This window comes from Herpailurus yagouaroundi, unplaced genomic scaffold (assembly GCF_014898765.1).
Source record: "Herpailurus yagouaroundi ecotype Mexico unplaced genomic scaffold, PumYag 166, whole genome shotgun sequence".
NCBI classification, from domain to species: domain Eukaryota; kingdom Metazoa; phylum Chordata; class Mammalia; order Carnivora; family Felidae; genus Herpailurus; species Herpailurus yagouaroundi.
The window spans coordinates 2,285,992-2,299,627 of record NW_024412407.1 but is presented as its reverse complement, the minus strand read 5'-3'; the positions used below and the strand labels follow the sequence as shown (position 1 = coordinate 2,299,627).

Sequence of the window (13,636 nt, the reverse complement as noted above, 5' to 3'; positions counted from 1 at the left end):
CTTCTTTGGTGACTCTTATTATTATCTCCTTTTTGCAGATGAAGATCCTGAGGCTGGCCTCCATAGCTAATCCTAATAGGTCCACAATAAAGATAGTGACCATGTCTGTTCAAGTCATTTGCCCAGTCTTAAAACTTGAGTTGCTTTACTTAATATTGCATTTTGAAAGTTCTTTATATATTCTGAATTCAAATCCTTTATCAGATATGTGATTTACAAATATTGTCTTCCAGTCTGTGTCTTGTCTTCTCAGGTTTGAACTGTGCGAGTTCACTTGTACGTGGGCTTTTTTTCCCGATAAATACAGCATATCTGCATGTATAACTTTTGACTCCCCCAAAACTTAACTGCTAATAGCCCATTGTTGACCAGAAGACTTACCAATGACGTAAACAGTCAGTTAACACATATTTCGTGTGTTATGTATATTGTATACTGTATTCTTACAACAAAGTAAGCCAGAGAAAAGAAAATATTCCTAAGAAAATAACAAAGAAGAGAAAATACAGTGCTATATCATGTTGACCGGGAAAAAAATCCACCTATAAGTGGACCAGGTCAAACCCATGTTGTTCAAGGGTCAGCTGTATTCGAGTGTGATGTATGAGATTTAATTGCTATCTCCCTAAACTTACTCTGGTTGTTTAATACTAAATTCTAGGCCCTCAAGCCAAAATTTTAGGGAGGAAAAAAAGAAATATTTACTATGACCAATGTTTTGTTACAGCCTAGGATACTTTCTTCAATAGCTCTGCCAGAGACAGGTAATAAAGAGGGCACAGCTGGCCTGCCCAGAAGGGTAGGAACCCAGACCTCGAACAACTCCAGGTTGCCTTTGGAAAGAGGCCAGATTTAGGCTGAGGGTGTTCTCATAGCTCAAGAAGAAGTAAAAGAGGAGGTCTAGTCTTTTCATGACTTGCCAGGGATCTTATACCTATGATCTTATTAATTCTTTTCTAATTTCTTTCTTTTCCAGTTTGTCCTGCTTATCATAATAATACATTTCTTGTGTTTCTTCCTACCCTACCCCGAACATAAGTCTACCCTTCCTTTTATTTGCCTTAAAACAACCTCTCTCTAGCTCTAGAAATTACATGTGGTTTGAGTATTTAGACAGTTTAGCAAACAAGTCTGTATTTAACTTATCCAAAGTCTTAATGTTTTTCTACATCACGAAAGTTTTTATGTTGAAGTGTAAAAAGCATTGAACTTGGAATCCAGTGGATCCCACCGTCCAGCTGTGTGGCCTTCAGCCAGGAATTTGGTGTCTCTAAATATGCCTTCTTATTTGCAAAGTGGAGATGGTAATAGAACATTGTGAAATTATGCAAAATATAAATAAGCATTCAGTGAACTTGAGTTGAATCTCAACATCTTTGCCTCCTCTTCAGACTGGACAGCCCTCATCTGGTTAGCTCTCACAGGCAGGTATCCTCACCCTGCTGAAATATTGCGTCTCTCTGGATCTTTTCCCATCCAATGAGGCCTTCCAAAGCAGAGTTCAGATGTGAACACAACGATTTTGAACCAGGGTAGGATCATTCATTCATTAAGTGCTGAGTATATTATGTGGGCCAGGAACTGAGTTAGACTCTTCATTCCATTCATTATAGGAAAACAAAAACACTGGATGCCTACCATGTACATCACATGAATTTCCCCTAACATAACAATTCTACAAAGTGGATATTGCAACAAGCATTTTATGGATGGGGGAATAGAGGATATGGCCCCTAATCTAAGGGCATTTATAAGCCAGTTATAAGAAGAAAAGATCTGGTATATGAAAGTGTGCTAGAAATACAAGACAAACTATCAGAAATGTTAACAGAAGACACATGATGGACAGCCACATGATTGGTAAAGACAGGTGTTGCTCCCTCTGCCTAGAAGCCTTCCCCTTACTCCTTCCCTAATAAGTTTCTACTCCAACAATCAGCCAAAGCATCATCTCCCCTGTGAAGCCTTCTCTGATTCTCCCAGGCAAGCTTAAGTTTTTCTCCCTCTGTGTCACTTAGTCTTTGATCCCTCCTATCCTTACATAGTGTCATTGTTGATTTCCTTGTCTATTTTCCCCAGAGACTGTGAGTTTCTTGGGATCAGGGTGAAAAGACTTATTCAATTTCACCCAGAACTTGATCATAAAAACTAGAGAATACAAGGCTAGAGAAGAAGGGCAAGGTTAGGAGTGTAATTACGAATAAAAGCTCCAAAGTATGAATTCAAATAGCATATTTGGTCAGGGTGGGTGGTTCTTGAAAGGTAATAATAGGGGTTATAGAACAAGAGGATTGAAAACCAAGGATTTGGACTTGATCCTGGAGTTAATAGGGAATCATTGAAGGTTTCTGAGCAGAGGAATTATATGCTCTATTTTCATTTCAGAAAGAATAGTCTGGGTACAGAATAGATAATGTCTGAAAACAGGACAGTCCATAGGAAACTGTTGTCATGGTCCAGGTGAAAGACAATGAGACCCCAAATAATCAAGGTGGCCACAGAAATGGAAACACTTTAAGACCAGATGGGGGAAAGCAACAGAAATAGGTAATTTCAGGAGAAAAGAGAAAAGCATGGAAGATGATTGGGAAATTGGGAGAGTGCTGAGACCACGCCCAAAATAGGAAAGTTAAGGAATGGTTCGTGGGAGGAGAAAATAAGTGTGATTTTAGACGTGTTGGGTTTGAAATAGGGACAGGTGGAAAATTCCATTAGGATCCTAGGTAATCCTTCTGATGCCTAATGTTCTGATAGTCATGTTGGCCATGGCTCAGAATTAAAGGCTCAGAATTTAACCACAGACGCTCTGTGGAATGGCCCTTTTCCCAGTCCAAGTGATCATGTTTAAAGAGGTCTTTTGGAGATGGATTTTCCCAGCAGATGGTTCTGAACAAAACCCTCCAGCAACACCGTCAAAGATGACTAGGAGGTTGACAACACTGAAGCAGCTCACAGAGGGCTCAAGTGAAATCTGAGTTCAAACCCCTGCTCTGTCACTTCTCTATTTGAAGACTTACTGTTCCCCTATAGGAAGAACAATGCAAATAATAACATCACCCATCTTAATAACTTACAGTGAGAATTATATGTAAAGTGCTTGGTGCAGTTCTCAGCATATAGAAAGTATTAGATAATGTAAGCTATTATTTTTATTGACCATTATCATTATTATTATTATTATCATTGTCAGTAATTCACGTGGCCATCCTCTATAGACTGTGATCTCCTCGGAAGCAGGGGGCCATCTTACTTATTTCTCTATCTTCAGTTCAGGGCATGGGACATACAAAATTTTTGTTTGTTTGTTTAGAAACTGAGGTGAAACCATTACTGTGATATATATTTTTAATAAGCTCTTTATTTGGCAATAATTTTAGATTTATAGCAAAGTTGCAAAGATAGTGTGGAGAGTTGCCCAATATCTCTTACCCAGTTCCTCCCACTGATAATATTTTACATGTCCATGGTATATTTGCCAAAACTAAGAAAACAACATTGGTACGTTGCTATTAACTACACTCCAGACTTTATTTGTATTTTTTAAAGTTTACTAATTTTTGAGAAAGAGAGAGACAGAGCATGAGCAGAGAGAGAGAGACATACAGAACTCAAAGCAGGCTCCAGGCTCCGTGCTGTCAGCACAGAGCCCAATGCGGGGTTTGAACTCATGAACCGAACCATGAGATCATGACCTGAGCCAAAGTCAGATGCTTAACAAGCTGAGTCACCCAGGCATCCCTTAAGATTGTATTTTTATGTAATCTCTACATCCAATGTGAAGCTGGAACTTACAACCCTGAGATCAAGAGTCACATGATCTTCCAACTGAGACAGCCAGGTGCCCCTCCCCCCCTTTAATTAATATATATATTAATTAAATATTTTAATGTTTATTTATTTTTGAGAGTAGGGGGACAGTGGATCCAAACCAGGCTCCATGCTGTCAGCACAGAGCCTGATGCGGGGCTCAAACTCACAAACACAAACGGTGAGATCATGACCTGAGCTGAAGTCAGATGCTCAACCGACTGAGCCACCCAGGTGCGCCCCTCCCCCCTTTAAAAGATTATTTGGATTTGATCAAAATCTGGGATTCAATCCACAGTACCACACTGTCTTCATTGTCATCTCTCCCCAGTCTCCCTTGGTTGGAGGCAGTTTCTCAGTCCTTCTTTGGTTTTCATAACCTTGACAGTCTTGAGGAAAATGGGCCAGGTATCCTGTAAAATGTCCCCCAACCTGGATTCGTTTGATGTTTTTCTTGCAGTTGGATTGGGTTATGGATATGTGGAAAGAAATTCATAGAGGTGAAGTACTTCCCATGTCATATATGGGGGAGGGGGATACATGAATACCCATTTGACAATCACTGGTGAGGTTAACCTTGATCACAAGGTTAAGGTAGTGTTTGCCACGTGTCTCCCCTATGAAGTTACTATTTTTCCTTCCCCTTTAGAAGCATGATCACCAAGTCTAGCCCAAGGTGGGAGAGTTGTTAAGCTCTACCTTCTGGAGGTCAGAGTATCTACATACATTGGAAGTCTTCTGGAAGGAAGATCTGTCTCCTCTTCCCCACTTATTTGTTAATTTATTTGTTTAATCACTTATTTGTATCGGTGTTTTAGATTGAATTGTGTCCCTCAAAACAAGAAATGTTGAAATCTTAGCCCCAACTCTTCAGAGTGTGACCTTACTTGAAAATAGGGTCTTTGCAGATTTAACTAAGTCAAGATCACTAGGGTGGGCCCCAATTCAATATGACTGGTGTTTATATAAAAAGGGGAAATTTGGACAGATACCCACAGAGAGAAGCCAATGTAAAGATGACCATGTGATTACAGAGGCAGAGATTAGCCTGATGTATCTGCAAGCCAAGGAATGCCAAGGATCGATGGCCACCACTAGAAGCTAGGAAAAGGCGAGAAAGGATTCTACCTAGAGTCTCAGAAAGACCATGGCCCTGCCAACACTTTAACTTTGGACTTCTAGCCTCCAAAACCGTGAAACAATAAATTTCTGATGTTTTGAGCCACCTGATTTATGGTACCTGGTTACAGCAGCCCTAACAAATTAATACAATCAGTATGCACTTGGATTTTTATTTTCTACTTTATTCCCCTTACTTATCTGTAGCTTCTCCCACCAGCAATGAGAAACCTGGCTCCCAATATCCGTAACTTATTTGTTCAACACTGCTCTACATCTAAAGCAGTTTCTAAAGTTTGTAACCTATAAGCCCAGGAGAAAATGTATCAACTAGAGCACAGTGTTTATATAGATTATGCTGTGCCTTTTATCTTTAGCCTTACAGTTTCCAGTCAAAACACTGTTTTCTAGAGTTACTGAGGTCAGCACCTTTTTTCCCCTCACCACCTTCAGTGTGCTTACGCCATAGATCTGTAATACAGTTAGATTCGTTTGCAACAGTCTACATTCTATCCTGGAATACCCTAGCAGCCTTGTTGATTTTTTTAAGTGTTTATGAAGTATGTGTTGGATGAAGAGATATAAAGTCTAAGCTCTCAGAGAGCACCAGGTCTCCCTATTACGTCCATCTAAGCTAGTTATATCCACATAAATAAAGGCTCTATGAGTCTATTGAATACGCTTTGTTCATTTAATTACAAAGAAGCAAATCTCAGATCCCCAGTTGCTGCTTCTTGTCCACTAATGATTCCCCGTTCCCAACTGTCTGGCCAACTCCAGCCCAGTCTAGAAAAATGCCCTGCTGCCTTCCCATCTCTTCTCCCAAGCTCTGTTATAAAGCCTCATTCTCTAGGATGCCCTCTTTAACTTATTCTGGAGCCAGATGTCCCTCTCTTATTGCACCCTACCATACTCTGGGCCTCTTAGACTCTTCGGCCTTTACTCTGAATGCAAGAGGAGGAAGAAGAAGAGAGAGAGAACGGCTGAAGTGGTGGGAGGGCCAGGAGACCTCCTGGGGTGGGTTGGGCTAGCCCAGAAGCACAGGAGTGATGGTGGAGCCTCCAGAAGTGGTACAGTGTGCCCCCTTACCTCTCAATGCTCTCCCCCAGGACTATCTCTGCTCCCACCCAAAACACCAACTTTTACTGGCATCAATTCCAAACCCCTTATACAGTAGCTGGGGGCCCAGAGATGAAGAGGGTGTGGGGCTCCTGTTCTCAAAGCACCAACAATCTAACGGGAAAAGTAAGACACACGAAAGGATAAACAACAATTGACGATAGCAGCACAATAATGTGGATGAATTCAAAGGAAGGCGCAGAGCTGGCCTGCCTGCTGAGCAGGTGAGGACGAAGTGATGGGATTTGGTTTGTGTTGAAGGGAATAAGGGTTCTGTCCCTGTGAGATGAGTGCTTGGAATCCAGAGGAAGAATTGCCCTCTGAGCCCCGATTAGGCCACACCTTCATTTCCCCTAATCTCAGTTCAGCCCCAGAGATGGGAGACTGCCACGGGGTTCTGGGAAAGGTGACCCAACCAGCTGGCTGAACCAGAGTGTGCTCCCAGGGTCACTGTCCCAGAGCCATGGATGGTAGATGGGAGCACAGATTTTTCGGGGTGAGGGGCAGGGGACATGGAGCACCACCAGAGGCCTTTGAGAAGGAGAGAGTCCCATGGTCAGGACTGTGTGCACCAGGACCAACTGGAAGGCTCTGTGGAGACTGCAGGGACCGAAGGCTGGAGGCCAGCTGAGGTTATCAGAAGAGTCCCCGTCTAGCCCATGCTAGACTTTGGCCATGTCATGATGTGATCATTGATCTGCATCCCTGGAGCTTTCTGCCTGTGAAATGGGCCACCACTTGTCTTTCCTCAGACTCAAAGCTCTAGGCAGGCCCTTTCCTTTACTGGGTGTGAGAGTCACAGAGCATAAGGGATCCAAAGAAGACAGTGTCCCGTACAGGAGGAGGAGGAGGCTCAGCAGAGTTTACCTCTGGAAAAGCCGAAGCAATAGCCCAAGCTGTTTTCACAGCCTTGGAAAAGCTTTCAGCAAACTCTTCTCTGTCAAGGAGGGCGGAGTCCCAAAGGACTGCATCTTGGCCCACACTCCATCCTGAGCACTCACCACGTGCTTCAGATCCCACGGCTCCCGGAGCTGTGGTGAAGGGCATCCCCAAGGGAGGAAAAGCAGAGTCCAAGAGTCTCAGTCTGCAAGGAAGACACTGGTTAGACTCCAGCACCCACCGTGTACAGCTCTGGACACCCACACTGGAGGGGTGGAGAAAGGGCAGTACTGTGCAACAGTACCATGGTGGTGCTGGACTGCTCAGCCCAGCTTGCACTGCAGGGAGGGAGCAAGCTGGGCAGGTGGGAGCAGTAAACCTGGGGGAATCTGTTTGAGAAGGGAGTGGCGGATATGAGAGGCTAGCCAAGTGTTGGGCTTTCCTGCAATATAACCTACAAAGGAGAAGCAAGATCCTGCAGGGAGCACGCGGATCCTGCAGGGAGCGCGCGGATCCTGCAGGGAGCGCGCGGATCCTGCAGGGAGCGCGACCATCTCTTCCCCATCCCAAACTTCCCAGGGCCTTCCTGTTTTATGCAGGAGCAACAAGCTGGAACCCATGTGCAAGGCATAATAAATAGTGGTAGGGATTTGGGGACAGGACAGAGCTCTCCACCCTGGGGTCAGAGCTTGGGGCAGGAGGTCACAGAGTCTTCACACAGTGGAGGACAGTGGCCCCCTCGCACTCCCCCAACCCCCCTCCTCCCAGCCTGTCCAAACTGCGTCCATGTCTCAGAGCCACTGCAAGGCACTGCTCCCCAAATTCATGTTCTAGGGTCCCAGGGTAGCCAACGAAGGGGGCAGAGGGCTGCTGGGAATGAAGTTCTTTTTTTTTTTTTTTTTTTTTTTGTATTTACCTAAAAGTTCAGGAAGCCCTTGCTGACGTTATTGCTTGGGGGCCCAGAATTTAAACTTAGCCACTGCCCAGAGCTCTTGTTTTAGGAAAGAATGAGATGGCCCTTGTTGCGTAATCCGGAGCGGGTGTGAGTTGCCAAAGGAAGCGGTCCTTCTTCCTGCCTCTAGGAAGGCCGGCTCCGCTAGGAGGCTGGGGATGGGTGGGGCACTGTCCCAGAGAGCCGCTGTGGGCGGTGGGGGTGGGGTAGACAGACAGCCGGAAGAAATACCCAGACTCTCCGGGTCCAGTGCCCCCCTGGGCAAAGCAAAACCTGATGAATCCAGAAAACCCAATGAGTGATGCCCGGCGGGGGGGGGGGGGGGGGGCAGGGGGGAGATGCTAAGAAAGGAAAGGAATGGAGGAGTGGGCTAACCTGGATGAATGACAGAAGGGGGGGGGTCTGTTTTCTGTCCACTGTTCCCAAGAGTCCCCAGAGTATGGGTTCATGCTAACTTGTGCTTCACCTACCCACCCCCATACACCACCACCTCCATAATTCAATGGGCTAATCCCTCACCACTACCCTGTCCCTTCCTGCCAGGTGTTCAGCGAGCGCATTGTCGTCCTTGCACACTGGACCCTCTGGGATACTCCCATGAGCCCACCGCGATCCTAGGGTTAAAGCCTGTTCATTCAAGGTGTGACTCCCCACCCTCTCCCCATCTCTCCCCTTGCTTCCCCCAACCCGTTCTATCCCCCAGTCTGGCCCCCTGGCCCGTGTTTTCCCACACTAACATCTCAGGCCCTGCTCTTCCTTGCCTCTCCCTTGGGCTACTTTCTCCCATCAGCAGTGGGCTATCCCAAGACCCCATTACCCATCATCCCTGCCTTCTCTCTTTCCCTTGGCACACATCTCCCTGGTGACTCCCACACACCATCCCTTCCCCATCCCTCTCAGACAACAGTCCCCCCTCCACCAGAGTCCCCGCGGCGGCTTCATCCCCGACAGGACACAGACACCCGCGCTGGATTCCAGGTTTTTCCCTTCATCCCAATTCCCGTCCTCTCCTTCTTCCACCCCTCCCCACTCTCCAGTGCCTCCAGCCAGCTGTCCAGCTCCCAAATTCCGGCCAAGAGTCCCGGGAACAAAGCAAGAAAAATCAGAGTAATTTGGGAAGTAAACAGAAACTGGGAAGGGAGTGGGCAGAGAAAAGTGGGGAGGACCAGGTGGGGGCGGGGGGAGCCTCTTCAGTCCCACCCAGTTTAGGGAATGCCCCTGCCTTCTCCCCCCACCCCCCTTCACCTGGCTCTTAAAGGGCCCGGCCCCTGACCGGCGGCTACTTAAGGCGGAGGGGCGGCGGCGGGCAGCAGCTGTGCTACGACTGCGCTGGGAGGAGTGGACGGGGCAAAAATCCTGACCATGACCCCCCACAGGCTGCTCCCGCTCCTGCTGCTGCTAACCCTGCTGCTCGCTGCCCGCTCAGGAGCCGCCTTGGCACGGTGCCCAGGCTGCGGGCAGGGGGTGCAGGCGGGTTGTCCAGGGGGCTGCGTGGAGGAGGAGGGGGGGCCGCCGGCGGAGGGCTGTAAGGAAGCTGGGGGCTGTCTCAGGAGGGAGGGGCAGCAGTGCGGGGTCTACACCCCTAACTGCGCCCCAGGACTGCAGTGCCAGCCGCCCGAGGAAGATGAGGCGCCTTTGCGGGCGCTGCTGCTGGGCCGGGGCCGCTGCCGCCGGGCGCGCGCGCCCTCGGGTGAGTCCGCGCCCCGCCCCTGCTCCACCCACGTGAGACCCGCAAAGCGGCCGGCAGGGTCCTGGAAAGGACGCGGGCAGCCCTGCGAGCCCTGCGATGGGTTCTGCCATTGATGCTTCCCCTTCCTAACCCTGGGCGTCACGTTTGCGGGGGGGGGGGGGGGGGGGAATGACGGGGCAAGGGCGGGGAGCCGCTAGAAGGCCGGGGTGCAGCTAGGGGCCCCTGGGGATAAAGCAGGGACATGTCCCAGCGGTCAACCTTTTCGGCCCCTTCTATTTCCTCTTGAGGGGAAAGGTGAGGGTGGAGGGTTTAGGGCCATGCCGTCTGCCACAGCATCCCAGCTCCTTCCCTGGACCCCGGAGCTGGAGAAAGGACCCAGGTGTTGTTCTCAGCTTCCATTTGGAGAAAGAGGGAAGGGAACCCCGACTCCCAAATTGTGCACACACACTGAGAAATATCCCCTCCTCTCCTCTTAATATCAGGGTGTCCAAAGCACCTGAACATAGGGCCTAGAACAGAAGATGTCCCAAATCCTGAATTGTGTCAGACTACACTGGGGTCAGAGGGCAGACTCTGGGGGCCTCAAGAGGATGGGATAGAGGTGGGAAAAGAAGGAATCTGCCAAATCAGGGTTATGCTTTAAAGCTGCTCAGAACCCTCCACCCACCCTACCCCACCCTACCCTAGGGAGGAAAATAGAAGGCTGAGTCATTGGGTGGATGGGACAGAAGTGAGTCAGAACCCAAAAGATGGGGGGCAGCAGGGAGAGATAGGGCAGGAAATAAAAGCAGCGCACTCCCTCCCCCCAACCAGGCATCTGATCTCCTGGTTTCTTCCACGGAAAGGGATGAGAAATTAACTTGGAATTTCTTTCAGTCCCAAACGCCTGGGTCCAAGCTGCTAGAGGGTCCTCATAGGAAGGGGTGTGTAGGTGGGTCAGAGGAGGCAGTGGGAGCATGGTCGTGGAGGGAATGAGAGGCAAGGTCTGAGAAAGGTGGAGGAAGAAGGATGCGAGTCGCGATTGCAGAGGAAATTGCTCTTGGGTTGCAGGTAGTAGGCAGGTGGGAGCAAATGTCTAGGTCTGAGGACTGGGGACTTGAGCAGAGCTTGTCTTTGGGCATGGAAAGGGAGAGACGATCCCTTTAGGGGCCATAATATCTCATTTTACACCTGGGGCGATTTGCAGGCAGTGCACCCTCTCCTCCCTGCCTTTCCCTTGCCCTGACGCCCTGATTTATTTCCTCACTTCCTCCCATCCTGAGCTCTCCCTAGGCCCCCCAGACACCACGTGTGACATTTTCTCCAGAGCCAAGAGCAGCCTGTAGGTCAGAAGCCCTTCATTCCCTGCATCTTTGCAACCTGCCCTCTGCCTGTCCTGGTTAAGGGCTGAATCGTACCTGCTCCTGGGACCACTGGGGTTGAGCTAGGCTGAGCTATGGGAGACCAGAAGGGAGAGGCCCCCGATGCAAGCGCCCCTAAAGTAACCATGTCTACAGCCGGGGAGGGGGTGGGCTGAGTCACCGCAGGGGCAGGGTCACAGCGGGGACACACATTCCACTCGGGTCCCTGCTAACCCCCTCCCATACCCCTCGTTCTTCTGCCTCATCTCCCTGGCTTGGTGCACCCCCTGCTGGCTCCAGGGGGAACAGCCGGGTCTTTTCTCCCCAAGCCCAAGGCCTCCCAATGTACTTGTACTCGTCCTAGGTTTTTGCTTTCCAAAGTGCTTCTCCCTTATAAGCCTTAAAACTAGTCTGGGTTTTTTTTTTTTTTTTTTTTTTTTGTCAGGAAAGCTAATATCACCATTTGTCAGAGAAAGTAACTGAAGCCAAGAGAAGGTAACGGAGCCAGGTTCTAACCACCCTCACTTCTCCTACTTGGAAAGCCCCTCCCTTCCTCCCGCTTCAGGGAGTCAAGGTGAACAGGGCTCTCTTCCGTTTGGTTCTGGTCTTTGACATCTGGCTGATTTCTGGACTCTTCTTCCCCCATTTCCCTTGTGGCTGTAGGGGAGAATCCTAAGGAGGGTAAATCCCAGGCAGGGACCACTCGTCCACAGGATGTGAACCGCAGAGACCAACAGAGGAATCCGGGCACCTCGACCACTCCCGCCCGGCCCAGTCCGGGGGGTGCCCAAGACACCGAGATGGTGCGTTTGTGAATGGCAGGGAGCAGGCAGGGTGGGGAGTCCTACACACTCCTGTCCGAGGCTATCCCCTTGGGCCTAGAGAAGTCTCCCACACGCATCCTGGGAACCTGGCTGGCGGTGGGAGGGGGGTGGACAGTGGAGGTAGGCTGGACGGGTTCTGAGCTGCCTGCACTCTCTTCCCCCAGGGCCCGTGCCGCAGACATCTGGACTCGGTGCTGCAGCAACTCCAGACCGAGGTGTACCGAGGGGCTCAGACCCTCTACGTGCCTAACTGTGACCATCGGGGCTTCTACCGGAAGCGGCAGGTGAGGCCCCCACCTCTCCTCCCCTCGGTCCCGTGGCACAAGGCTCCTACCAGGGATGGGGTGGGGGGAGTTTACAAAGGGGCACAAAGAGGGGCACCTGGGTGGCTCAGTCGGTTAAGCATCTGACTTCGGTTCAGGTTGTGATCTCACCGTTCGTGGGTGCAAGCCCCACCCTGTGCTCTCTGCTGTCAGCTCAGAGCCTGCTTCGGATCCTCTGTCCCCCTGTCTCTCTGCCCTGATCTCTCTCTGCCCCTCCCCAGCTCGTGCTCACTCTCTCTCTCAAAACAAAGAAACAAACAAACATTAAAAACAACAACAAAGGGGGCACAAAGAAGACACTGCCACTGCCTTTAATGATCCCCCAACTTTTAGGGCCCACAGAAACCTAGAGAATAGCCCCACGCTGTGGCAGAGGAGCCAGACTGCCTGACTCAGAGGTTCACATCTGCGAGGCGGCTCAGAGTCACGGAGGGCTGGGAACGCCCAGGTGGCTGAGCCCCTCTCAGCCCAAGAATTCGCGTTTCTAACACAGTGCCCGCTGCTGCTGCAGCTGTTGGTTTGGGAACCATGCTTTGAGAACTACTGTTCTGCCTAGAAGAATGGGCACCGTTTGGTGGGTGGAGAAGAGGAGAGCAAGAGAAAGGGACCCAGGTTGTCTCCTTGTCCTGAGAGCTCTCAGAGGTCTCTGCACATTCGGACTTGGGGCCCACAGCCCATCCCCCACCCACGGGCCCTCCCATCCCTCCTGCGGGAGCCTCAGTGCCGCACCTCTGATCCGTGTGCCTCTCTCCCCAGTGCCGCTCCTCCCAGGGCCAGCGCAGAGGTCCTTGCTGGTGTGTGGATCGGATGGGCCAGCCCCTGCCGGGGTCCCCAGAAGGCGAAGGAGGCTCCTCCTGTCCCACCGGGAGCAGCAGCGGCTAAGGCTGGGCAGGGGGCGGGGAGGGGGAGGCTGCAGGACCATTGGCAGGAGCACAGAGCTATCATCTTGGGTCATTTGTTGAGTGACGAGTAACTCGGGAGCCCTGAGCCCCACACTCCACCGTCAGGCCCTTTCCCAGTGTCCCCCTCACCCCTGGGACCCCACACATGGAAAGATGGTTGGTGTTGGCTTGGGATGTTAATAAAGCTGTGTTGGGGGTCTCTGGCCTACGTCTCTGGGTCCACCTTTCACATTTATGGAGCCCCTGCCCTTCTCTCTACCCGTCCCCCATAGCAGCTCTCCTTCCCCGTGGACTACCTTCTGTCTCTCCTGCTGCACTTGGGATGCAGGAGACAGCCATTGGCGGAGGTTTCCAGCCCTCAACCCTCACCCCAGTACCCACCAGGGAACGAGAGCAGGGGAGACATTGAGGCCATGAACTTGGTCTGAAGTTGTGACCTTGTTTCCAACAATCATCTTTGGACACAATGGGAGAAGGGAGAGAAAGGATTAATAGCTAATCCCCAGCAGAAGCCCAACAAAGAGGAAACTCTCGAAGCACTTATCCTTCTATTACATCCTACTAAAAAAGGGAAGGAAACTTTTTTTTTAATTTTTTTTTAACGTTTATTTATTTTTTTGGGACAGAGAGAGACAGAGCATGAACGGGGGAGGGGCAGAGAGAGAGGGAGACACAGAATCG

At 50.1% G+C, this 13,636-nt stretch overlaps 1 protein-coding gene across 1 annotated transcript; it reads left to right on the top strand.

Annotated features, from left to right (window-relative positions):
- The first annotated feature begins 8,923 nt into the window (after positions 1 to 8,923).
- On the top strand, positions 8,924 to 13,164 carry IGFBP6 (insulin like growth factor binding protein 6). Its single transcript, XM_040488013.1, has 4 exons — positions 8,924 to 9,566; positions 11,570 to 11,709; positions 11,895 to 12,014; positions 12,810 to 13,164. The coding sequence occupies exons 1-4, from the start codon at positions 9,239 to 9,241 to the stop codon at positions 12,933 to 12,935; spliced, it is 714 nt and encodes a 237-aa protein (XP_040343947.1). The 5' UTR covers positions 8,924 to 9,238; the 3' UTR covers positions 12,936 to 13,164.
- Positions 13,165 to 13,636: the final 472 nt, after the last annotated feature.